The following is a 26732-nucleotide window of genomic DNA, read 5'->3' on the forward strand; positions in this document are numbered from 1 at the left end:
GCGCAGTGGGTAAAGCGTTGACCTGGAATGCTGAGGTCGCAGGTTCAAAAATCTGGGCTTGCTCAGTCAGGGCACATACAGGAAGCAAGTACTAGGAGTAAATGCTTTTCTCACTCTCCCCCTCTCTCTAAAAATCAATCAATAAAAATTTTAAAAATGTTAAAAAAAAAAAAAAAAGAAATGTTAGCTAAACTTCCAGGAAGCGCCTGGCTCCAAGGTGCAAACCTGCCTTCTGTGATAACAGAAGTCTATTTCCCCTTTATATATATTAAGATAATTAGCAAACACAAATGGCCGCTCCAGTTGCCCGGCGAATTTAGGATGAAGGCTGTCGGAAGAGTGGTGCTCTCAAGGCCTCTCCTGCACGAGCACAGGGTGCGATGGCTGCACCCACGTCTGTGGAGGGCGACACTCCCGCCGCCTCCGCGGTTCAGTGGGCTGCTGCAGGGCGGTGCAGGGCGGGGGCGCACCGCTCTCGGGTTTAACGCTTATTCAGTAGTGTAGCCTCCTTTTTAAAAAAATTTTATTTATTTTTTATTTTTTACGTAGCCTCCTTTTTGATTCTACTCCTGTGGAGAGATTTTTCTGGGCAGGCAGATTTTGTTTTTCTTTATATCACCCAACAATAAAATCCGCCTGGCTAGAAAGGGCTTTGGACAGCCTGAACTATACTGAGATTTCAGTTATATGCAAATAAATCTATATTCACATGTATACGTATGTTAAAAAAAAAAAATGAAAAGGAATCAGCCCCACCGCCATCGCCACGTTTGCAGCGGGCGCTCTGTGCAAACTCCTTGCTGCGCAGACTGGGGCAGACCACGCAGCGGCGTCCCGCAGATCTATTAATAGCGACCGCAGCCCGCACTGTCACTTGACAGGCAGGCTGGTGCGGAGTGAGCGCCCGCCCAGCCTGCGCAGGCCCCGCCCCCGTGCGCCGGAAGGGAGCACCGTGCGCTTGGGGTCCGGGGTCCGGTGTTCGGAACCGAGTCGGTCCCGCAGGCCGGGCGGGCAGGCGGCGATGAGGATCTGGAGCTCGGAGCATGTGTTCGGGTGAGGTCAGGCTGCGGGTCCCGGTGGGCGCCGCTGGGGAGGCCAAGGAAGGCCGGCGCCCAGACCCTGCCCTCGCAGAGCCTTCCCAGCCTGAGGTTGACCATCCCAAGATCGCAGCCTCGGCCACCTAGAGAGAGGCTCAGGCTCTGTCCCGCCTGGTGGAGTAGTCAGGTGGAGAGGCGCTACTTGACCGAGGGAGGCGGCGGTGGGATGGCTGGAGCGCTGGGGAGGGAGCAGCCTTTCCTTTCGCGGCTAAAGGAGGCTGATCGTGCGGGGCTGGACGGCTGGGAGGGGACCTGGCCAGGTGGCAGCGCGCACTCCTCAGCTCACTCAGGCCTGATTTCGCCTACCCCTGTTCTCATTTGGGGCAAGAGGCGCGGGATCCTAGGAGGGCCGGGGCCTGGAGAGCGGCCAGGTCTTCGGCTGAGATGACGCACTGCGGCTGATCACACACAGTACGCTTGTTTTATGAATGAACCGTCCCCAGCGGCTAGGAGTCGGGAGGAAGCCGGAGTCGGGAGGAAGCCGGAGTCGGGAGGAAGCCGGAGTCGGGAGGAAGCCAGAGTCGGGAGGAAGCCAGATACAGAGAAGGCACATGGGGAGCTGTGGCATGGGGTCCACTTGTGGGCATGGAAGGCCTCCAAGCTATCATGGAAAACTGGGAGCTGTGTAAAAGTGCCCTTGCTACCTAAGTGGCATCTTCGTCTTGTCACTTACCTGTGACACTCTGAAATCATTATTTAATATTTTTTAAAGGAATAAAGAATTTTAAATACCCCAACCCCACTTAGAAAAGCATTTTTAAAACAACCGTCAAGTATAATTTAAAAATAAATTTAAAAATTTTTAAAAACTGCATGAAATTGAATTGTCATCCTTTGGCCTTATTAATGTAAAATTATAATAAAAATTCACCAAAAGGTTAAAACCTCTCAATTACTTTTCATGACCTCTTTAGACTTGATGGGATCCAATGTTAGTGTTGAATTTGTACAGCCCACAGCCTTCTCTTAGCTGGGGGTTCTTGAGAGCCCCAGGGAAAGAGTGAGAATGACTCGCAGTCATTCTCAGAATGATTCTCTTCAGTTCTCCCAAGAGTGGGACCCAGATAGCGCCATCTAGGCGCAGTGGGGAGAAGTTAAGTCATCGTACACTGTAGAGGCCTGGGCAGTGGGGCTGTTTTCTCACAGAATATTTGACAAGGACTGCCCTAGAAATTTGTAAAATGTTGCTTGACAAGCAGAAGTGAATTGTCAGCTGTGAAAAGTCACTATTGATAAAATTAACCAATTTAAAATGTACAATTCAACAATTTTTTAGTAAATTTAGAGTTGACAACCACCCTGGTAGGCCAGTTTTTTTATTTATTTTATTTTATTTTATTTTTTAAATAATTTTCTTCTATTGAAGCTGGAAACGGGGAGAGACAGACAGACTCCCGCACGCGCCCCACCGGGATCCACCTGGCACGCCCACCAGGGGCGACGCTCCGCCCACCAGGGGGCGATGCCCCCCCCCCCCCCCCCTGCAGCGACCAGAGCGAGTGGCAGAGGCCAAGGAGCCATCCTCAGCGCGCGGGCCATCCCTGCTCCAATGGAGCCTTGGCTGCGGGAGGGGAAGAGAGAGACAGAGAGGAAGGAGGGGGGGGGGGGTGGAGAAGCAAATGGGCGCCTCTCCCATGTGCCCTGGCCGGGAATCGAACCCCGGTTCCCCGCACGCCAGGCCAATGCTCCACCGCTGAGCCAACCGGCCAGGGCCGGTAGGCCAGTTTTAGAACATTTCCATCATCCTATATGGAAGAGCCGTCATGCCCGTTGCAGACCCTCTCCATACCATCCCCCACCCCAAGCATCTGGGATATGTTTTTTGTTTCTATAGCTTTGCCTGTCTGGACTTTTAATATCAATGGAATCACACAACACACGGTCTTTTGTGTCTGCCTTTCACATAGCATAATTTTTATGAGGTCCGGTCCTTGTGATCGCCTGTACATACTTTGTTCATTTTGTATCCCTAGCACATAGTAGGTGCTCAGCGAGGGGCTGAGGAATCTCATGGAGGTCAGCTGCCATTCCAAAATGAGGGTGGCTGCCCGCCAAAGGAATTTCAGTGAACCCAGCCTCAAGCTCAGTGGACTAGGCGCTGGTCCCTTGCCCCGTTGGTTTCTGAAGGCAAAACAAAGGGCCATAATGAAAATTGACATACGGGAAATGCAGTTGGTGGAGGACAATGTGGGTAGGCCCTGCGGCTGTGAGTGGCGCAGTGCTGTGTGCCCACACAGCACCACATTGGAACCCCAGCTTTCTGGTGGGGCTATCGTGGAGTTACCCCCTTGCTTAGTTTGTTATAATCTGTGATTTTTTGGTCTTTTTTTTTTTTTTAAGATTTTATTTATTCATTTTTAGAGAGGAGAGAGAGAGAAAGAGAGAGAAGGGGGGAGGAGCAGGAAGCATCAACTCCCATATGTGCCTTGACCGGACAAGCCCGGGTTTTCAAACCAGCAACCTCAGCATTTCAGGTTGATGCTTTATCCACTGTGCCACCACAGGTCAGGATATTTTTTCTTTGAGGGCTATAGATCTTTTCTCTCTAAACTTGTTTCTTTTATATATTTGTTATACTGTCAGATGAATATTTGATCAGAAATTAATAATTTGCTCGGTAAAGGAAATAAATAATTAGGCACAAAAACTTCTGATCATGTCAAGATTTCTTCCTACATTCCAAAGAAACCCCACGGACTGGATTGGAGATCAGGCACAGCCGAGAGAAAGGCACATGTGTCTGCAAAAAATGGCGAACACTTTGAGAAAGCACCGGAATTAGTGTGTTACTTAGATCGGGTTTAAGATTCTCTAAATAGTAATGAAAATTATAGGACTGAAATATAAAAATATAGAAAGGGGCATATTTTATAATTCAAAATACTGTATTGTACATAGGAAGTATGTTACCTTCTCCTTATTTGTATGTTTATCATGTACTTTGACATTTGAAATGTTATATGCTGGGAAGGCCACTTTTTCTAGAACAGACTGGATTTTATGCAACCTTTGCCCCTTGAATTAACAGCAATAAAAAAAATGAATAACAGAACCAAACAGAAGTTATCAGGTTTATAAATTCCATTCTCACAATATTGACTTAGGTTTCAGGTAGACCTATAAAATCTTCAGTAACAGCCAGCACAAGGAGACTTCCAGCAGAGATCACAGCCATATACTCTGAATTCCAACAATTACCAGCAAAGGTCTCTAGTAGTTCCTGCCCAGCTCAGGAATTAAGGATTTTGGAGGAGGTGGTCCCCTAAAGCAAACTTGCTTTCTAGCCAGGAGCAGGAAAAAGAATGCCCCTTTCCCCACACTTTTTTTTAAAAATTAAATTAATTAATTTTTTTGTGACAGAGAGAGGGACAGATAGGGACAGACATACAGGAAGGAGAGAGATGGGAAGCATCAATTCTTTGTTGTGGTTCCTTAGTCTCCTTAGTTGTTCATTGATTGCTTTCTCATATGTGCCTTGACAGGGGAAGGGGAGGGGCTGCAGCAGAGCGAGTGACCCCTTGCACAAGCCAGTGACCTTGGGCTCAAGCCAGCAACCTTGGCCTTCATGCCATCAAGCCAGCAACCATGGGATCACATCTATGATCCCATGCTCAAGCCTGTGACCCCATGCTCAAGCCTGTGACCCTGCACTCAAGCTGGTGAGCCTACGCTCAAGCTGGATTCGGCCATGCTGAAGCCGGGGACCTCGGGGTTTGAACCTGGGTCCTCCACATCCCAGTCTGATGCTCTATCCACTGTGCCACCACCTGGTCAGCTCCCTCTCCCCCCCCCCCGTCTTCCCCTCCCCCCCACCCCCCCAAACCCCCTCCTTCCCCCTCCTCTCTTCCTCTTCCTCCTCTCCTTCTTTCTTCTCCTCTCCTTCTTTATTCTCCTTCCTCTTCCTCCTCCTCCTTCTTCTTTCTTCCTCTTCCTCTTCCTCTTCTCTTCTTCTTTCTTAAGTAAGAGAAATGGAACGTTACAGATAAGAGTTGAAGCACCTCCCCAGTGTGGTACCCTTCTCTCTCTCCACAGGCAGACAAGATTATGAATTTGGTGGGTGTCCCTTTGAAGGAGTATATTCCATTTGACTGTATTTATGTGTGCATGTGTTTATTGTTTTAAAATAGAAATCAGTGACGTCATCTTGACAGATCTTTTGGACAATTTCCCTTTCCTCTCAACAGTATGACTTTGATATCTGTGTGTGTGTATATATATAGCATAGCTATATAATATCCCATTGTATGAATGTTACAATTTATCCTTTCTCTTATTATTTTTTTTTTCCTTTTTTTCATTTTTCTGAAGCTGGAAACGGGGAGAGACAGTCAGACAGACTCCCGCATGCGCCCGACCGGGATCCACCCGGCACGCCCACCAGGGGCAACGCTCTGCCCACCAGGGGGCGATGCTCTGCCCATCCTGGGCGTCGCCATATTGCGACCAGAGCCACTCTAGCGCCTGAGGCAGAGGCCACAGAGCCATCCCCAGCGCCTGGGCCATCTTTGCTCCAATGGAGCCTTGGCTGCGGGAGGGGAAGAGAGAGACAGAGAGGAAAGCGCGGCGGAGGGGTGGAGAAGCAAATGGGCGCTTCTCCTGTGTGCCCTGGCCGGGAATCGAACCCGGGTCCTCCGCACGCTAGGCCGACGCTCTACCGCTGAGCCAACCGGCCAGGGCTATCCTTTCTCTTATTGAAAGAACATTATGTTTCCCCCCTTATTACACATCATACTGTAGTGACCACCCATATATATATTTCTGGTCCACTTAATCAAGGACCCACTTAGGCCAGCAATTCTCAATCTTTTCTGCCTCAGGACTTCTTTACACTTTGAGAAAATATTGGGGACACCAAACAGTTTTTGTTTATGTGAATTATAGCTATCCATATTTACTATATCAGAAATTAAAACAAATTAAATACTGTTTACTAATTCATTAAAATTAACAAACTCATTATATTAACAAATAATATTTTTTTTAAAAACCCTATATTTTTCAGAATTCCTCAAATTAGTAAGAAGAGTGATACTATATATATTTTGGGTTTTTTTTCTTTTTTTCTGGTTTCTATAGTATCTGGCTTATTTGGAGATGGCCTGATACTCAGATCTGCTTCTGCATTCAGTGTTTTATAATCTGTTTTGGTTGAGGTATATGACTAAAACAGCCTCACACAGTGTGTCAATAAATCCCTGATGGAAGGGCTAGGCATGTTTTAATAGTTTTTTAAAGTAATTGTGGCTACTATAACAAAACAAGCGGTATTTCCTCAATGTAGTTACAGTGTAAAATCAGACAATGTAAGACCAGAGTAGCTGTCCTGTCCTGTGTTGAATGAGTCTCTGGTGTGTAATTCTGTGGCATCTTGTACTGGTCATTGGAATATATGGGTTTACCTAGTTACAGTGTGGGGCAGTTGTCAGGTCATGGGAGTCAATACAAGTTTTCAAAAATTCCGATTTTCACTTGAAACCCAAATCTTATCTTTGGCAACAAATATTATCACTTGTTTTCCTTGAAATGATGGGCTCATTTCATTAATTTCTGAGAAACTGTCTGCCAGATACGCCAGACTGAATAACCCAAGTTTGCCCCTGAGTTGTTCCAAGCAGAGGTGACAGCCTGCTGGGCCCAGCACCCCTGCCTGCGTGGTTCTCTGGGCACCGCAGAAGCACTCTGAACTCCTGTGACCTAACATTGTTACGTCCTGCATTGTGCTTACTTCCTGTGTTTGCTGAAGATAGCGGTATATAGGCAGAATGGGCAAGGGTTGGTGAGTTATATTGGGGTTTATTGATTATAGAACAGGCTCCTGTAGAGGGGTATAAAGCACCATCAATCATTCGAGTTTCAGGCTGTAGGTAGTAGTACTGTGGTGAATAATTTTGTTATATACGTTTAGGTTTATGGCTACATGCAGTGGGGTATCTGAGAGTCTTAGCAATTTTGTGGTCAATATTAAAAGAAAAGTCTTCAGGGGTCTAAGTGTAATCAAACAAAAAATTTTCCATTTTCATTATGGAGAGTCTTAAGAAACACAGGCATGGTTTTCCTGAGTGCACAGCAGTGAGCAGTGACCTTGAATGTGCACTGGGGCCCTGGCCCTAATTCGTGGGGAGAAGTCCCAGTTTTACCCTCCACTTTGCAGTGATAGGGCGAGAAAGACAAATGCCTTGTAACGTTATGAAGTAGTTTCGCCCTTGCAGACCTCCTGACAGGGTGTGTGAGCCTCTGGGTGTGTGGACCCCACTCAGAACTGCCCACCTGGGCCTAGAGTCGCTTTGGGGGGGTGCAGGAGCACTTCGCCTTGTTTGTGGCGGCTGTCATCCTTTCTGTTTGTAAACTTGCTCTTAAGGAAAATTCAAAAGCATCAGGAAGTTGAGATTAGAATAATGAGTGCCCAGGGCCTTGTTCCAGAGTGAGTCTCCCTCTCACAGCCAGTCTGGTTCCACATGTCCCCACCTACTGCTTCTTCCTTCCGTTTATTTTAGGAAAATCCCAGACAACCTATAATTTTGTGTCACTTCCTGTTTCTGACACCCTCACTGTGCATAGAGAGAGAGTCTGTGGCTAATTCTTCCCACTGCCCAGTGTGAGTACTGAGTGGATCCGACCAGCTTCCTGGCACCAGCACTATGCTCCATGTGACTGACCTGCAGTGGGCCAAAGAGGGAGGCCTCCCATCCTGGGGATGGGTTCCCACTCCACCATGCTGACCATGAAACATGACCTTATGAGGATAAGCCTTAGCAGTTCCCTGTGTGCCTGTTGGGCAAACAAGTTTGTAACAAATGTGTTTAGGTTTGCTCGCTTGTATTGGGCAGCCCCATGTGTGTATGTATAGTCTATGGAAGACTGTAGGTGCTTGCCCTCAGGGAAGCAGATTGCAAGTTGCAGGTTGCCTGCCTCCATGGGGAGGGGCGATTGTTTGCTATTGTTTGCTGGAGAAGGGGTATTTCCACTCAGGCATGTTTTCCTTGGGGCCTGTGAGTCCAGTGAGTCTGGAGAGTGAGTCCAAAGAGTGAGTTTAGGGAGTCTGGAGAGGGTGTCAGGGCTTGGGAACCCTGAAAGAGAGGGAAGCAGTTTTACCTGCCTGTTTGCTTGTCCACCGTTGCAAGACTCTAATGAATGGAACGGCCCACCATTTCCTGGCTCCACTGTTCCTTTACCATCTACCTGAATCCAATGAAAACCTTCATGACCACGGCCACTGACCTTACATCTGGCGTAGTTGGCAGGATTCAGATCAGATTGGTATGGAGCTGCAACCACCCTTGAGGGGTAGGGTAGAGGAGTGTTATGGTTCCCCTGGCTGTCCTTTTGGGGACCGTGAGCTGGCTGTTTTTTACAGCCCTGTGAGAAGCTGCCTGAGGTAGAAAGCTCTAGGATAAGCTGCACACCGAGAGGCAGCAACAGCTTGAACTGGAGCGAGTGCTGGAGAAAGAGGCGAACCAGGTTCAAGAGCTGCAGTGTGATGTGCAAGCTGAGCACCAGCAATGCCTGGAACTGGAACAGTCTCTGGAGAAGTGGCCGAACAGGTTCACGAATTAGTTTGCTCTGGAAGTTGAATGTTGGCAACAGTAGTTGTTGGAGAAACAACTGTGGGTTCAGCTTCAGGCTGACAGCTGGCAGCTTCAGGAGCCAAAAATGAAGCTGTGCTGGTGGAGTGGCTCTGAGTTGTCAGGAGTAGGCATTTCCAGCTCCTCTTCTGAGGATGAGGAAGCTTGGGCTGTAATTGCCATCCATACACTCAGAACTTGGCCATTTTTTGTCCAGATGGTAAAAACCCAGCAGCAAAGAATACCCACTGAGCCCCTGGTAGAGTTGCTGTGATTGTAGGACATAGGGGTGGATGGCATCATGCTCTCCAGAGCAAAGATGAATAAATTGGCTACCATTACCACACACTCCTCCTTAAGGCAGCATCTTCAGAATTGCCATGACAATAGGATGGGGGGGAGGCCTGAGGCCCCATGTGAACCTGGTTGCCTGTAATGGAACTTGACCTTGGTGATTTGCACAGACAGCTGGGCTGTCTATCATGGACTGATCACAGAACAGTGTAATGGACTCTTGGACTGTGACCAGAGGGGGGCACTGGCTCCTTTGTTTAATGGACATGATACTTGGACTGTATGAGAGACCCTGATGGTGTGGGGAAGCTCTGGTGGAGGCCCTCATCCATCTGGGAAGCTGTTCTCATCCAGTTGGAGAGACACATCAAGAATACTTTAGAATACTTTAAGGTTTTCATGGACACAGCCCTGGACTATACAGGCCCTCCCACCCACTGTGGAGTAGGGGGCTAGAGATGGGCCTCCACTTTGTGGCCTGGGCAGAGTGCTCAGAGAGACATTGTGAAGAGCACCTTTGTAATTGTTGTAATTGTATTTCTTGTACTGTTGCTGTAGTCTGTTTATGTAATGTGCCTAACTCCTGGCATAGGGACCTTTGTGTAAGGTACCTGTGGTGTAGATTGTAAAGCGAGCAATCGTAAAGGGGTGGAATGTTGGGCAAATAAGTTTGTAACAAGTGTGTTTAGGTTTGCTTGCTTGTATTGGGGCAGCCCCATGTGTGCATGTATAGTCTATGGAAGGCTGTGGGTGCTTGCCCTCAGGGCAGCAGATTGCAAATTGCCGACTGCCTGCCTCCATGGTGTAAGTCCAGTAGTTGTGGCCACCATCACAGCTGCCTGGCCCGTGTAGGTTCCCATTTGATTTGGACAGATCGTAATGAAACAACGGACCCAAGAACTGGTGAGCCATTACCTTTATTCTAGCTTGCAACTGGTGGGCGAGAAAATACACACAGTGGGAAAACACTTCCCTTTCCATTCAGGGCTCCCAAAGCCACTGACTTTCTCTGGTTTTTCCTAGAATCAAAGGCCCTCACCTCTGTTCCCCTTCAGCTCCCCGCTATCTTGCTCCCTGCCTCCTCTGCAATGACGTGGTCTCCTCAAAATGGCCTCTTAGCTCCTCCTTTTAAAACTTTTTGGTGCAGAAGCCCTCCTCCAGCACACATTAGCATGACCAAGCCCCTTCCCAAGCAGGAAGGTAAATCAACTGCCCCACTTGGGCAGCACCATTTTTAACAATAAAAGTGAGCAAAACCAGAAAATACAGATTTTACAAACTTATTTGCCCAACACATGGGGAGGGGCGATTTTTTGTTACTGTTTGCCAGAGAAGGGGTATTTCCACCTGGCTGGTTTTGCTGGTGGGGGCCTGTGAGTCCAGTGAATCTGGAGAGTGAGTCCAGGGAATCTGGAGAGGAGGTTGGGGCTTGGGAGCCTTGAGAGAGAGGGAAGCAGTTTTTCCTGCCTGTTTGTTTGTCCACTGTTGCGAGACTCTAATAAACGAAATGGCCCACCATTTTCTGCCTCCACTGTTCCTTTACCATTTGCCCGAATCCAATGTAAACCTGCATGGCCATGGCCACTGGCCGTACAGTGCCTAACCCAGACAGCTGAGAACACTGATGGAGATGCAGGTCTGTGCTGTGCAGGAGGCATGGTACAGAGTTGCAATTACTCATAGATGGAATATAGGGGGAAATTTATTATGATTAATAAAAAGTAATAATCAAGGCAGAATAAAAAAGGAGTTTGAACTTATGTAACCTAAAGTAGAATAAAGAAAAAGAATCAACACAACATTGAGCTACACAACGTCACCAGACAAAGAAATGTCAGCCTGGGCTCTAGCTCTATACAATGTCACCAGATAAGGAAACATCAGCCTGGGTTACAGACTAATAGCTAGTTAAAGCAATAGACTAAGAAAAAGAGAATTATGAGTATGTGCAAATCTCACTAAATCACCAGACCAGGAAGCATCAGCCTGGGCTCCAAAGTTCTCCACCCTCTGTGCACGTTGAGGAGGACAGAGGAAGAGTTCTCTAGAGCGTCAGGGGTGGTCTGAGACCCTACTTTTTTATGGAAAAATTTTGGCTGGAGGCTATTGCATGGGGGCCCCTCATGCATACCCTCTAGGAACAAAGAAAGGTCACCACATTCCAGAATAATTATTGAGGCCAACAATCAGGTGATTAAGAATGCCCTTCCTGGTTTCTAGGGAAACTACAGCAGGACTTCTCTTCCCACCCTGAGTAAATATCTCAGTCATTCCTGCAGCCATTTTTTTTTTCCTGCAGCCATTTTTTGTGACCCTTATTGTTTATATTCAATTGAATTCAACTACATATATACTTTTTTTTTTTTTTTTTTTTTTTTTTACAGAGGCAGAGATAGACAGGGACAGACAGACAGGAACGGAGAGAGATGAGAAGCATCAATCATCAGTTTCTCATTGCGCATTGCGACTTCTTAGTTGTTCATTAATTGCTTTCTCACATGTGCCTTGACCGTGGGCCTTCAGCAGACCAAGTAACCCCCTGCTGGAGCCAGCGACCTTGGGTCTAAGCTGGTGAGCTCTTTGCTCAAGCAAGATGAGCCCGCGCTCAAGCTGGCGACCTCGGGGTCTCAAACCTGGGTCCTTCCGCATCCCAGTCGGACGCTCTATCCACTGTGCCACCGCCTGGTCAGGCTATACTTTTTTATATATTGCTCCTCCACAAGGCCACACCTTCTTACATCCCGAGGTAAACTGCACTCTGGTTGTGCTGGTGATGCTCAGCTTCCCGTTCTCCCAAACCTGCTCCAACACTTGATGTTGCCAGACTTTTTTGGGTTTTGCCAGTTGAATGAGTGTCAAGCTTGTTTCTTTAACCAAAAGTGTACGATACTGACTTGCTGTACAGGCAGTCCCCAGGTTACAAATGAGATAGGCTTAGTTGGTTTGTCCTTAAGTTGAATTTGTATGTAAGTTGGAAAGGGTACATTTACTTAAGTGCAACTTAGATGTTTTTCTTATTATTTTTACCTTTCTGTGCATATACATACTTAAACATTTTCAAATACAACCTAAGAGACATTGATAAGAGTGTGGTGGTCACGGGGGAAGGGGGGAGAGGGAGAGGGAAAGGGGGAGGGGCACAAAGAAAACTAGATAGAAGGTGACAGAGGACAATCTGACTTTGGGTGGTGGGTATGCAACATAATTGAACGACAAGATAACCTGGACTTGTTATCTTTGAATATATGTATCCTGATTTATTGATGTCACCCCATTAAAAAAATAAAATTATTTTAAAAAAATACAACCTTAAACAATCTTGGGTGATGCAGAAGATGATGGACTTTCTGGAGAGGATGGGGCTGGTGTTAGAGAGTCAGGGTCTGATTCTGCTGCTGGAGTCAGTTTCTTGAAGTAGCATCAGGAAGGTTTGTACAGAGCTTTCCATTTTCTCATCATAAATGGCCCTGTAGCATCACAGGCCTCCGGTAACTGTACGGTAAACTCTGGTGAACCGCTCTGTATGAGGATCTTGCTCCTCTAACTTTGCCGTTCTGCTTCAATGAGATGAAAAGTGTCAGCTGACTTTCCTGTAGAAAACTTTTTGGCTCAGGAGTTTCTAAGTCCTTGTTTTCTTCCCTAAATGCTATCATCTGCTGCACTCACTCCACAGGATCTTCATTAGTTTGTTCTTTGCTATGAGAGTTGAGTAACTCTATGATATTTTCACTGATGTCCAACTGCAGTTGATTACCAATAATCCTTATGGTGCTCTGTTGTTAAGTGCAAGTTGTATGTAAGTCAGATGTTTGTAACTTGGGGACTTACTGTACTTAAACTTTATTTTCTTATTTATTTTTTCTTAAATTTTATTATTTAAAAAATGTTATTAAGTTTGCCCTTTTCCTCCATTGTTCTGTCAATGTCTATATTAACTCGTGTGGTTACCCTGATATAATTAGTGGAATTATTTATAAGTCTTTTAAGTAGGTTGTATTTAGTCTAAATCATTAGCTAAAAGATGCAAGGTTTCTATATAAAAGAAACAATGTGTGAGATATGCTTAATACAAATATTTCCTCAACTTTTAAATAGTTTTAAGTAATTTTAGAAGGCATAACCTGTTCTGCTTAAAGTAGTAGTTTTTATGAGAACAACCCATAGAAACCTGACTTACACGGCTCACTGAGTACTTGGTAGAGAAGGCCTGCCTGTGGAACCAGGACCCTTTGTGCCGTCATATTTCTCTAAGCTCTTCCTTCCCAGCATCCTGGGTTGACCATGCTGCTGATAGTTCTTCCTCAGGGAAGACAGGGTTCACTCTCTGTGTCCTATAGAGTCATCAGGACCAGCCAGAGCTGTTTCTTTTTTTTTTTTTCTTTTTCTTTTCTTCTTTTTTAAGGGAGAGGAGGGGGGAGACAGTGAGATCCTGACCAGGATCCACCCGGCGAGGCTGATGCTCAGATCAGTTGAGCTATCCTCAGCGCCTGAGGCCGATGCACTTGGACCAACAAAACTATCCTCAGCACCTGGGGCCAATGCTCGAACCATTCGAACCTCTCGAACCACTGGCTGCAGGAGAAGAAGAGTGAGAGAAGGGAGAGAGGGAGGGGAAGAAAAGCAGATTGTCGCTTCTCACGTGTGCCCTGACTGGGAATTTAACTCGTATGTCTGTCCTTTCACTGGGCCCACATTCTATCCACTGAGCCAACCAGCCAGAGCCCAGAGCCCTGTTTCTTCATCTCTTTATTTTAAAGCCAGTAAACACCATAATGTAGTGACATGATTCCATGGTTTTAACAGCATTTCTTTGTTGAAGAGAGGGGATTCTAGCCCAGTCCCTGACAATTTAGAAGCCATAGAATTCATGGAAAGAATATAGAGTAGGAAGTTGGGAGACCTTGTTCCAGTCTGAGCCCTGTTAACTTTTTGACCTAGGACAAGTGTTTTATGAGGATAAAGTAAATTAATGGCCAGTAGGTTGTACTATTTAAAAAGGATATCAAATATGGAACAAAAATGTTCAATATGTTCATAATCCTTCTTTTGTGTGTGTGTTTGATAGAGACAGAGAGAGAGACAGAGAGAGGGACAGATAGGAACAGACAGGCAGGAATGGAGAGAGATGAGAAGCATCAATTCTTTGTTGTGGCTCCTTTAGTTGTTCATTGATTGCTTTTTTTATATATGCCTTGACCAGGGGGCTACAGCAGAGTGGGTGACCCCTTGCTCAAGCCAGCAACCTTGGGCTCAAGCCAGCAACCTTGGGCTTCAAACCAGCGACTTTTGGGCTCAAGCCAGCAACCATGGGGTCATGTCTATGATCCCATGCTCAAGCCAGTGACCCCAGCAAGTTGGTGAGCCCACACTCAAGCTGGATGAGCCCGCACTCAAGCCGGTGCCTCAGGGTTTAGAACCTGAGTCCTTCTCATCCTAGTCCGATGTCTATCCATTGCGCCACCTCCTGGTCGGGCTGTTCATAATCCTTAATATTTGATTTAGTAATTACATTTCTAGGAATTTATCCTAAGGAAAAACTAGGTATGTTGGAAGACCAGTGCAGACAAATGTTTACTATGGTCTTTCTTTGAGAATTGGAAGCAATCTCAATAACCTGCCGTTGGGGAATGTTAAATATATCCACAAGGTGACCTACTGTGCAGCTATTTATAATCATATTTCTGAAAATAGCTTTATGATATAAAAAATGTTCATCAAAAATATAAGCAGGTTGGCCCTGGCTGGTTGGCTCAGTGGTAGAGCGTCAACCTGGCGTGCAAGAGTCCCGGGTTTGATTCCCGGCCAGGGCACACAGAAGTGCCCATCTGCTGCTCCACCCCTCCCCCTCTCCTTCCTCTCTGTCTCTCTCTTCCCCTCCTGCAACCAAGTCTCCATTGGAGCAAAGTTGGCCCGGGTGCTGAGGTTGGCTCTATGGCCTCTGCCTTAGGCGCTAGAATGGCTCTGGTTGCAACAGAGCAACGCCCCAGATGGGCAGAGCATCGCCCCCTGGTGGGCGTGCCGGGTGGATCCCGGTCAGGTGCATGCGGGAGTCTGTCTGACTGCCTCCCCATTTCCAACTTCAGAAAAATACAAAAAACAAACAAACAAACAAACAAAAATATAAGCAGGTTCAAAAGTTTCATATATTGAGCGTGATCTCAGTTTAATTTTCTTAAAGTGTGTGTGTACATGCATATGTGTGTGTGTGTGCATAGGTCTAGTTCTTTTTTTTTTTTTTTTTCATTTTTCTGAAGCTGGAAACAGGGAGAGACAGTCAGACAGACTCCCGCATGCGCCCGACCGGGATCCACCCAGCACGCCCACCATGGGGGGGCGCTCTGCCCACCAGGAGGCGATGCTCTGCCCATCCTGGGCGTCGCCATGTTGCGACCAGAGCCACTCTAGCGCCTGAGGCAGAGGCCACAGAGCCATCCCCAGCGCCCGGGCCATCTTTTTGCTCCAATGGAGCCTTGGCTGCGGGAGGGGAAGAGAGAGACAGAGAGGAAAGCGCGGCGGAGGGGTGGAGAAGCAAATGGGCGCTTCTCCTGTGTGCCCTGGCCGGGAATCGAACCCGGGTCCTCCGCACGCTAGGCCGACGCTCTACCGCTGAGCCAACCGGCCAAGGCCTCATAGGTCTAGTTCTTGAGTCTGGGCTGTGTCTATACATGCTTTTCAAACATGCTTGGGTACATCTGGAAAAATGATGATGTCATTGAGATATTCGTATCTCTGCATGGGGCTCAGCTGCTTCCTGGGAGCACAGATCCTGAAGGAAGAAAGTTAGGACATTAAGCACTGTAGGGAAGGTCCATCCTAAATATATCATGTGGCATCTGGCTTGGCTCCCACCAGACTTGTGTCTGAGGTTTTGAGCCTAAGCAAGCACAGAGCTCGGGGAAGCCGTAGGGGCAGTTAGTACCTGGCTTGAGTTCTCTGATGGCAGGAAAGAAAACAGGGACACAGGTGTCCTTCCCTTCAAGGACCAGAGGCATGTGGCGGCCTGCAGGAAAAGCCTAAGGGTCTGCCCTGGAACATCCTTGGAGTCTCCCACACAGAGTGTGTTATCTTTGGAGAAGTAAAATTCTGGGTGATTTTATTTCCTCATACCCTTCTTTATTTTTCAGAATTTGAACATTTATTTTTATAACCTGAAATACATATGTGGCCTCTTCAAGTCACACACCACTTAGAAGCTGAATCAGAGTAGTTGCTTCTGCATCGTTTATCAGTAGCTGGGAGCACTAGCCTGTTCTAGGTCTGCAGAGGCAGGTGTGCTTTCTGGCTGTAATGGTGTCGAGCTCCAGTGCTGAGGAGTCAGTTAGGACAAGAAGCGCAAGTAAAAGTCACAACCAAGCCTTAATCCCTGCAACAGTACAGGCAAGAGTAAAAAATGGTGCCAGTCCCTAGCATTTAGTCACCCCCATGGGACTGCCGGGGGAGGCAGGTGACAGGCAGGGAATGCCAAGAATTGTTTCACGGCCCAGAAGCCCCAAACTAAAGCGTTTCTGTCTTGATTGGACCAGAGGGAGGGCTGGAGGGAGGATGGAGGCCTGGGACAGGAAAGGTGTTGAGGCAAAGGGAAGGCAGGTGCCTCAGCCCCGCCCCTCTGAGTGGGGCTCCTGGGGGGCAGGGCGGGCCTGCTGAGCAGCCCTGGGCCTGAGTGCTGGTCTGTGCCCAGGGTCCGGTGGGGCTTGTGGGAAAGGCTTCGGATTGCCCATGGTCTGCTCACAAAGATCACAGGATCCAGGGTTTAGGTCTGGAGCTGCACTCCTCAAATTTATCTGTTTGAATATACCTTTAATTAAAGAAACAGCTTTCTTCGTTTCAGGCTGTGGCATACAGCACCCCTGGCGCCCAGAGCCACTCTGGCACACCTGACAAACCAGAGGGATTGCTTGCTTATGCTGTGTGACTGCTTTCCCTCCAGCCACCCATGGGACGCAGTCATCAAGGCGGCTATGAAGAAGTACCCAAACCCGATGAACCCCTGTGTTGTGGGCATGGATGTGCTGGAGCGCAGTGTGGACGGCCGCGGCCGGCTTCACAGCCACCGCCTCCTCATCACCGAGTGGGGGCTGCCCAGCCTCGTGCGCGCAGTGAGTGCAGCTGCTGCCCCTGCTGGTACCGCCCCGCCCCGTTCAGCCGCTCAGCTGCCCGCCTGCCCTGATGGCTTTGCTCCCACTGTCCCTGCTCCGTCCAGCTGGCACCCATCTGCAGGAAATGACAGCCTGCCCTTAGAGTGGCCACTCGGGATTTCTGGGAGCCCAAGAGATGATTTCTTCATTTGTAAACTTCATTAAACTATCCATCTGCAGCCCTGGCCGAGTAGCCCAGTTGGTTAGAGCAGGGGTCGGGAACCTATGGCTCATGAGCCATTTATGGCTCTTTTGATGGCTGCGTCTGGTTCACAGACAAATCTTTAATAAAAAAAATAATGACGTTAAAAATATAAAACATTCTCATGTATTACAATCCATTCATTTCCTACCGCTCATGTTCATGGTTGCAGGTGGCTGGGGCCAATCACAGCTGTCCTCTGGGACAACACCAAATTTTTATTGGATAATGTGTAACATACATGGGTCATTGTATGGCTCTCACTGAATTACATTTTAAAATATGTGGCGTTCATGGCTCTCTCAGCCAGAAAGGTTCCCGACCCCTGGGTTAGAGCATTGTCCCCATACCCCAAAGTTGCGGGTTTGGCCCCTATTGGCACATAGAAGAGTCAACTAATGAATGCATGAATAACTGGAACAACAAATCAATGTTTCTTCCTCTCACTCTTCTCTCTCAAAATAATAATAATGATAAAAAAAAAACAAAACTATCCATCTTTGCGGGTCCTGACACGTGGCATGGCCCCTCCATCCTCATCCCCACCGCCAAAGAACCGTCTCCTGCGGCACTCAACAGCAGCGCATCTGTTTGCTCTGGCTGCCTGATGAGACGCCACAGATGACGCCACAGATGGGCTGGGGGGCTTAAACCACGCACATTTGTCCTCTCCATTTTGGAGGCTGCAAGTCCGAGGGCGAGGTGCCAGCAGGGTGGTCTCCTCTGAGGACTGCCAGGGATTGATCTGTTCCAGCCTCTCCTTGCCTCACAGATGCCGCCTACCAGCCACTTCCTCGCGTGGTCCGCCCTGCTGCCCACCCCAGACGCCTGCATGGCTTCCTCCCTCCCTCCCCGACTCTGGAGCCCGCCCTGCGCTCCTGCCCCGCCCCGTCTTCTTTTTAGCCAAAACATTTGTCGCTGTCCTACACTCAGCCCTACTTGAATTCATTCGTTTCTTCACCTTCCCACCTGCCAGAAGAGAAACCTGAGGTTGCCACAGGGCTGCTGTCCCTGCGCCCCGCTGTGTAGATAAGCAAATTTGTAAACAAAGTGGTATTTTGTGTTTGATGCTGCAAAATGAGATTTTTAACACATTATTTTAGCTTTGCTTTGTTTTTTAGATTTTGGGAACCAATAGGACTTTGACATACATCAGAGAACATTCTGTTGTGGATCCAGTGGAAAAGAAAATGGAACTTTGTTCCACCAATGTAAGCAATGGCCTAAGATGAGAAAGGTGCTTGGTATGTCTTGGTGACGGTGCGTAATGGCTTCGTTTAATTTCATTTCCAGTCCGCCTTTGGTCTAGCGATGGTTTATTTTTAATAGGCTGAACTTATTTTGTCGTATTTTACTTATCCTTTTATTCCAGTACCATCAAGATATAGAAAAAATGTATATAATGATGAATTGTCACAAAGGGCACACCCCTATGTAACTAGCAGACGGGTCAGGAGACAGACTGTGACCCCTCCCCCAACTCCCCTTCTTTCCAGGTTCCCCCCCCCCCGCCCCCACAGTACAACTGCTAGCTGCTTATAGCAGAGGTGATTTGTAAGGTGATTTTTAGCAGGAATTTTATTTTATTGGATTTAGCAGTAATTTAAAAAGCAGCTTTCCTATTTCACTTCCTCTCACTTCTCTCAATTAAAAAAATTTTATATTGGCCCGATGCACTTTGAAAAAGCACGTTGCAGGGAATGCATGGGCTGGGAGTATGGTTTACTTGATAACAGCCACTGTGTGGATTGTGTCGCTGCGTGCTGGAAGACTGGGTTCCGAACCACTTCCAGTTTTGGGCAGACCGTCTGGGGCAGGGGTCCCCAAACTACGGGCCCGCAGACCACATGCGGCCCCCTGAGGACATTTATCCGGCCCCCGCCGCACTTCCAGAAGGGGCACCTCTTTCATTGGTGGTCAGTGAAAGGAGCATAGTTCCCATTGAAATACTGGTCAGTTTGTTGATTTAAATTTACTTGTTCTTTATTTTAAATATTGTATTTCTTCCCGTTTTGTTTTTTTACTTTAAAATAAGATATGTGCAGTGTGCATAGGGATTTGTTCATAGTTTTTTTTTTTATAGTCCAGTCCTCCAACAGTCTGAGGGACAGTGAACTGGCCCCCTGTGTAAAAAGTTTAGGGACCCCTAGTCTGGGGCCTTTGCCAGTGGCCCCTTCCTGTGTCCCAGGCAGCCCTCTGCACAAAGTCACAGGGAGCCTGGCAGGTGTCCCCCAGCGGGCCACTCCTGACAATTCACATACTCGGTTTTTTTCTCTCTACTAGAAAAGCTTAGTTTTCAGTGGAGAAGGACTGTTCATCTGTGCATCAGGGCTAGTAGAAAGGAAATAGGGTATGGAGTAGGACAGTTATGAACCTACATCCTGAAATTATCACTGAATTGTGTATGACTGCGTATGTGTCGTATTAACCTTTCCTGGGCTTGATGTTCCTTGTCTAAAAAAAAAAAAAAAAAAAATCTCATACTAATGTTATGAAGATTTATGAAGGGAAATAAGATTTCTAAAATACAGTGCCCTGGCATAAAAATATTGCACATAAAATGATAATAGCTTATTGGAGTTTAATTATTAATGTTATTAAATATTTCCATTACAACTGTAACTAATGAGACTCTTGATTACTCTGAACTTGACAGGAGTAAAGAGACTTCCCAGACAAACACTGTGTTGGAACAGTGGGGCCAGGTGCAGGCGTTCAGCAAAAGGCTATTGCATGAGCAAAGAAACAAGTGCTTTAAGTTTATCATTGCTAGAAGATTATTGCTTTAGACCAGTGGTCCCCAACCTTTTTTGGGCCACGGACCGGTTTAATGTCAGAAAATATTTTCACGGACCGGCCTTTAGGGTGGGACGGATAAATGTATCAGGTGACCAAGACAAGCGTCAAGAGTGATTCTTAGACGGATGTGACAGAGGGAATCTGGTCATTTTTTAAAAATAAAACATCATTCAGACTTAAATATAAATAATATGGAAATAATGTAAGTTATTTATTCTTTCTCTGCGGACCGGTACCAAATGACCCACGGACTGATACTGGTCCACAGCCCGATGGTTGGGGACCACTGCTTTAGACCACTGACACTTTTTTTTTTTTTTAAAAAGTGGTCTTATATTAGAATTGGCTTTTTGCTAAGAGAATAAATTGAGTTAAAGAAAGATAACATTGGCCAATGTGGCAGCCACATGTGGTGCTTTTCATTTAAATTAATTAGGGTTAAGTAAAATTAAAAATTCAGTTTCTCCCGTCACACTAGCCACATTTCAAGTGTTCATTAGCCACATATGGTTAGTGGCTTTGACACAAACAGCCCAGATATAGGACATTTCTAACATCACGGAAAATTCTGTGGGACAGTGCTGTGCTAGGACTCCAGTTTTTTATTAGGTTTTAATATAAAATATTAAAATGTGCACAAGAGGCTAGTTGAGTTACAGGAAACAGCACTAGAGGAGGCATTATCTAGACCAGGGGTCTCAAACTCGCGGCCCGTGGGCCGCATGCAACCCGCCGAACAATTTTGTGCGGCCCACAGACTAATCCACGAAGTTCAAAAATATTTTGGATAAAATTAAGTAAGCCTAGGGGATTAGTCTGCGGGCCGCACAAAATTGTTCGGCGGGCTGCATGCGGCCCGCGGGCCGCAAGTTTGAGACCCCTGATCTAGACACACTTGCTCTCCTGGTCTGTGGAGATTCAGGGCTCTGCCCTGTGACACCCGGGACACAGTGTCCCGAAGCCGGGGTCTGCTGCTGGTGGCTAGAAGGTTCTGCTTGTTTACCTACCTGCTAACCCAGGAATATTTTGTCCTTTTCTGCTGAGGGTTTGGCACTTTGAAAAGACAGGTTCTCCCACTATCTCCAAACAGAGTGTTCCTATAAAACCTCAGGTAAGCTAAACTGGTATAAAGTGAAGAAGCAATTTATTAGGACACATCTTGGTAACAATGCACGAAATAAGTAAAAATGAGCTCAGATGCTCACACAGATCCTGGCTGTGGGGCTTGAAGGTGAGCTGCTGAGTGGCCGCTGGGGCAGGAGCTGGCTGGGGCCACTCGCTGCTCGGGGTGTGCACTGCCTCGGTAACTACTCGCCGCCAAACAAACACTGAATGCTCTTTTCACCCTTTCTTCATAAAAGCAAAGATGCTCTTTGATTTCTTTCAGTTGGCGACAACAGGGACCAATGTAGGTCTTTCCTAAAAGCAAAATGGCAAATACAAACTTTCAAAAAGTGGGGGGTACCTGTCCTTGAAGGCCAGGCCCCGCTCAGGTGTGGGCGGGGTGTAGAGAATGGGCAGGTGACAGTTACCAGGAGCAGCAGCCAGGACCTGGTTGCTCTCAGATTCAATTTGGTGGTGTCTCCTGGGCCTACATGTTTCTTCTGTTTTGGCTACAGTAAGTGCTGATTTGGGGACAGAAGAGTATGGGCTGATGATTCAGAACGAAATGCAAGAGAAGTACAACCTAAAGCCATTGTTCCTTTTCTTTAAGATCACACTCACAAACTTGGTGTCCGTGGACGAGAGGTTGGTGTACACACCCCATCCGGAGAACCCTGAAATGTACGTGGTTTCGCCCTGGCATCCACATGTTTACCTGCAAGGTCAGGGGTGGGGGAAGCCTCTGCTCTCTCAGGCTGCTCAGCCTTTACTTCTTGCTCTTCTGTAGGACAGTGCTCACACAAGAAGCCATCATCACCGTGAAGGGAATCAGCCTTGGCAGCTATCTGGAAAGTTTAATGGCCAACACAATCTCCTCCAATGCTAAGAAGGTATGGCTGTCAGTGTGAGCCTGTGTGTGCTCTCGCTGTTAAGGACCAGATTGAACGGGTGGGATGTGTAGTCCCAGAAGTCCGTGAGCGCTGGGCCCTCTGTCCAGCTGAGCGTTAATGCCACAGCCTGTTCCACATTTACATTCAAAACCAGCAGCAAGGCCCTGGCCGGTTGGCTCAGCGGTAGAGCGTCGGCCTGGCGTGCGGGGGACCCAGGTTTTCGATTCCCGGCCAGGGCACACAGGAGAAGCGCCCATTTGTTTCTCCACCCCCCCCCCCCCCCAGCTCCTTCCTCTCTGTCTCTCTCTTCCCCTCCTGCAGCCAAGGCTCCATTGGAGCAAAGATGGCCCGGGCACTGGGGATGGCTCCTTGGCCTCTGCCCCAGGCGCTAGAGTGGCTCTGGTTGCGGCAGAGCGACCCCCCGGAGGGGCAGAGCGTCGCCCCCTGGTGGGCGTGCCGGGTGGATCCCAGTAGGGCACATGCGGGAGTCTGTCTGACTGTCTCTCCCCGTTTCCAGCTTCAGAAAAAAAAAAAAAAAAACCAGCAGCAAGAGGAGGGTGCCCCTCAGAGGGGAATGTGCAGGGCAGACCCAAGGGAGGCAGAGCGCCAAAATACCATAGGTTTAGTCAGCAAAAAAACCCCTCGCATCAAAAAGATGTGTTTACATCGTCAGGCAGGATAGTCAGGATTTTTAGTCGTTTTATATTTAATAGGCATTACGTGGTTTGGCTAAACCTCTCCATTTTGCAAAGATTCCCTGGAGTCAGCTGCCGTCCTGTGGCAGCACTGGCGAGTGAGCCGGTGGAGGTGAGATGAGAAAGGGCGCGCCCGGAGGTCCTCTTCCCCAGGGTCCCTGGTGGAGGGCTCAGCCCAGGTGATGATTTGACAGCACCCCCGGTCAGCTGAGGAGGTGTCTGGGACAGCTGGCAGCCTGAGGGTGGGCACAGGAGGTGGAGATGGAGAGGCAGGTCATCGGGATTCAGGAGCCGAAAGTGAGGGACAGCGTGCGGAGGAGACCACGAGGGTGGCTGCTCCTCCCCTCGTCCTGCGCTCGGGAGGTGGTGGTGCCGATGAGGGTGCCACTGTCAGTGCTGCCCAACCTGCCACAAGAATTTTAGGCAGAATACGGAGCACCTAATTTCTGAACTTGAGAACTGCCTGCTTACAGTGAGAGATTGCTCAGAAATGGGGACGGCTGTATCTGTAAAACTGCAGCCCCTTCCTTTTGCCGTTGAAATGACAGGCCGGGCTGTGTCTGCAGTGAGAAGCCGATTTCGTACACCGTGTTGAAATCCTTCTGTGTTGCTCCAGGGCTGGGCTGCTATTGAATGGATAATTGAAAATTCTGAAAGTGCTGTGAGCTAACGGGGTCTGCACCTGCACCTGTGACGAACGGGGGTAACTATACTTTTCTTTAACTTGGCAGAGAGTTTAGCAACTTGCTAGCCAGGCGCGTGCTGCGCGCTGCTGGGCGGGTGTTCGTGAGCGGGAGCTCTGCGCACGTCTCCACCCCGGGCCCCGCAGCACCTCTGTCCTGCAGGAAACCACTCGGTTCATCCTCTCCCCAGCTCCTCTCCTTGCTTCATGGCAGGACTTACTGTCAAGGGAAACCTGAATGCCTGTCGTCCTGTCTCTAATGAAGTACTTGTTAATGTCCTACAAGTGCGCATAGGACAGAGGCTTTCACCGGTAGGCCCAGACAATGTTCAGGTTTGAGCTAACGGGAGGATGTTTTCATTTGGAGGAGGAGCTATTTGCACATGTTCTCGTAAGGATGATGCTGCGCCCTTGCTCCAGCGCTGCGGGGAGAGACTTAGCACCTCCTCGCTCCCTCCAAGCCAGCACCCAGCCCCGGGCCTGCCACTGCCCGTTTCCTTGTAGAGGCAAAGCCATTTTTTAGCATCTACTTGAGCTACACAAATATCCCTTGGTTTCTTAGGTCAGCAGTGGCTGGTCTGTCAGAACTGACTTGACACGTAACTGGTCAGCAGCGGTCTTCACACCTCCTAAAAAAGTCAGTTTCCTGCCGCCGTCTGTTTAGGGACTCCCGACACTCCTACCTTGAAACCCGTCACCACGCTGACTTTCTCTGCTGTGCTGCCCCCGGCCCCGCTTCCCGCGCAGGGCTGTGTGTCTGCAGCATCTGTGCACACATCTGGGGCCTCGGTCAGCAAATGAGAGAGGGAGGTTCAGGCTTCTTTAAGAAGTTATTGCTGCTTTTTCTGAAGTTAGTGAAATTCAGGTTTGCCTGACACCTTTACCTTGGCTGATTCTCTTTTCTTCCCTGGAGACACCGCTGCGGTGACCACACACGTGGAGGGCCTGCCTGCTGGGTGACATGGTGTGTGTGGGCAGCCTGGTGTCTGTGAGGGTGTCACTGAGTTGCGGACTCTGTCACATGCTATTTCCTTCTACACTAGGGCTAAACTGCCTCCATCTTTAATCAGATGCTTCACCAAAAAAAAAAAAAAAAAAAAAAATCCAAGAAGAAAGAAAGAAAAGAAAAGGGAAGGAAGGAAGGAAGGAAGAAGCGAGTCCTGTGTGCAGTTCAGCGGTGCATCCTGGTAGAGGTGTGGAAGCTGTTGGAACCTGCCGCCCGCCGGCTCAGAGCCTCCTCCAGGCTCCTCCATGGTGACCTCGTGGGACAGGTGGCCCGGCCGAGGTGCAGGCGGAGTTCTAGTCCATCGCAGAGTGAGACCCAGAGGAAGCAGGCCTCTAACAGGAGGAGGACACGGACCGTGAAGCTGCTACTTTGCCGTCCCTTGAAGACCCCACCCCCTGCCCAGCCCTGTCCACTTCAGTGTTTCGTCAGAATGTTCTCGTGCCTTTGTCCCTTGTCCCCTTAACAGCTACCGAGATCCTTCTCACCAATTCTTGGGATCCCACTAAATATCTGCTCTTTTCGATCACTGCCCGTTTCCCTCCCATGCCTCTTAAATGACAGTCTTTACCACCAATCTCTTTACACATATCCGTCTGCCATCTGTCACTTCAGATGGTGTCACCATGTCCCCTTTGCTTCCCCTTCTCCTTGTGCAAATCTGCATACACTACAGTAGGGGTGGCCACCCTCAGCAGCGACACGTTTGGTTGACAGTACTGTGAGCTCAGTCAGAGACAGAATTGGTCAGGAGAGCAAAGCACTGTCCTCGGCCTGCAGCCAGTGTGTCCCACCATCCTGGGGCCGGCCACCCCGAGTGCTGAAGTCTGTATCACTTGTCACCATTCAGACCTGTCCGCAGGGAGAGCCACTGTGGTGAGGTGACCACAGTGCTTGTGATGTTAAGCTCTGCTATCCTGTTAGCTTCAAGGTACTTCCATATTAGGAGTTTTACATTTCCCATTTTCAAAAGTAAAATGTACAATCTCTTTCAATATGTTTCAAGTTATAAAAACTTTAGAGAAGGCCTCCTCCATAGTACTGCTCTTTGTTTGACAACAGTACATCTGATTCAAAATGAGATTACATTCGTTTTTATTTTTATTAGACTATTTTATGCACATAGCTTATGGTAAAATAGTTAAAAGATTTATAACAAAAACAAACTCTTTTACCCTTTCTGCACAGCAAGATTCGATCCTTCTGAAATGACTCTGAGCACTTTGGGTACTTTCTGCCATTTATTGCTAGATTTCTAAATAAATAAATATATTCTGCTATTTCTTGATTCAACAATTTTAGATATTATCTATTAACTTCATGTTGTTAATGTGGTGGATTATTCCTTTATCTCTCTCAGATCTTCTCTCCCCCATCTCCCAAATATAGCTATATTGTAATTTGTGGTTAAAAGCACATTCAAAGTTTCCACAATTTTGAAAATACATTACTATTATTTATTGCCAAGCCAAATGTAAATACCATAATTATGTTTTTTATGTAACTTTTTTCACTTGAAGATAATACTAATATTATTCTTTTCACCTATTTAATTTAATTGTTTAGTCAGACAGGGACAGACAGACAGGAAGGGAGTGAGATGAGATGATCAACTCATAGTTGCAGCACCTTAGTTGTTCATTGATTGCTTTCCATATGTGCCTTGACTGGGGGGAGGTCCAGCTGAGCCAGTGACCCCTTGCTCAAGCCAGCGACCTTGGACTCAAGCCAATGACCAGCGGCCATGGGGTCATGTCAATGATCCCATGTTCAAGCTGGTGAGTCTGCGCTCAAGCTGGATGAACCCACGCTCAAGTGGGAGAACTTGGGGTTTCAAACCTGGGTCCTCAGTGACCCAGGCCAATGCTCTTTCCACTGCACCACCGCCTAGTCAGGCAGTTCTATTTAATTTTATTTTTTAAAAGTCTCTCAGCCCTGGCTGGTTGGCTTATTGGATGGAGCATTGGCCGAGCATGCGGACATCCTGGGTTCGATTCCCAGTCAGGGCCCACATGAGAAGCAACCATCTGCTTCTCTTCCCCTTTCTCTCCCTCTTCCCCTCCTGCAGCCAGTGGCTCCATTGGTTCGAGCATTGGCCCAGACACTGAGGATAGCTCTGTTGGTCTGAACGTCAGCCTCGGGTGCTAAAAATAGTTTGGTTGATTCTAGCATCAACCCTAGATAGGGATTGCTGGGTAGATCCCGGTCAAGGCACATGCAGGAGTCTGTCTATCTTCGCTCCTCTCACTAAAAAAAAAAAAAGGCTCTG

General features: G+C 47.9%; 1 protein-coding gene across 4 annotated transcripts; it reads left to right on the forward strand.

Annotated features, from left to right (window-relative positions):
- The first annotated feature begins 926 nt into the window (after positions 1-926).
- On the forward strand, positions 927-25527 carry PRELID3A (PRELI domain containing 3A). Of its 4 annotated transcripts, none has more exons than XM_066246904.1 (7): positions 927-1053; positions 16881-17049; positions 18412-18501; positions 21804-21874; positions 21981-22083; positions 23395-23481; positions 24504-25527. In XM_066246904.1, the coding sequence occupies exons 1-6, from the start codon at positions 1022-1024 to the stop codon at positions 23446-23448; spliced, it is 519 nt and encodes a 172-aa protein (XP_066103001.1). In that variant the 5' UTR covers positions 927-1021; the 3' UTR covers positions 23449-23481; positions 24504-25527. The 4 variants fall into 4 exon arrangements, with proteins under 4 accessions (XP_066103001.1, XP_066103003.1, XP_066103005.1 ...); XM_066246906.1 differs by having other exon boundaries at positions 24531-25527; XM_066246908.1 differs by lacking the exon at positions 927-1053 and adding an exon at positions 3465-3601.
- Positions 25528-26732: the final 1205 nt, after the last annotated feature.

The sequence above is a fragment of the Saccopteryx bilineata genome, chromosome 11, assembly GCF_036850765.1.
Source record: "Saccopteryx bilineata isolate mSacBil1 chromosome 11, mSacBil1_pri_phased_curated, whole genome shotgun sequence".
Classification (NCBI taxonomy): Eukaryota; Metazoa; Chordata; class Mammalia; order Chiroptera; family Emballonuridae; genus Saccopteryx; species Saccopteryx bilineata.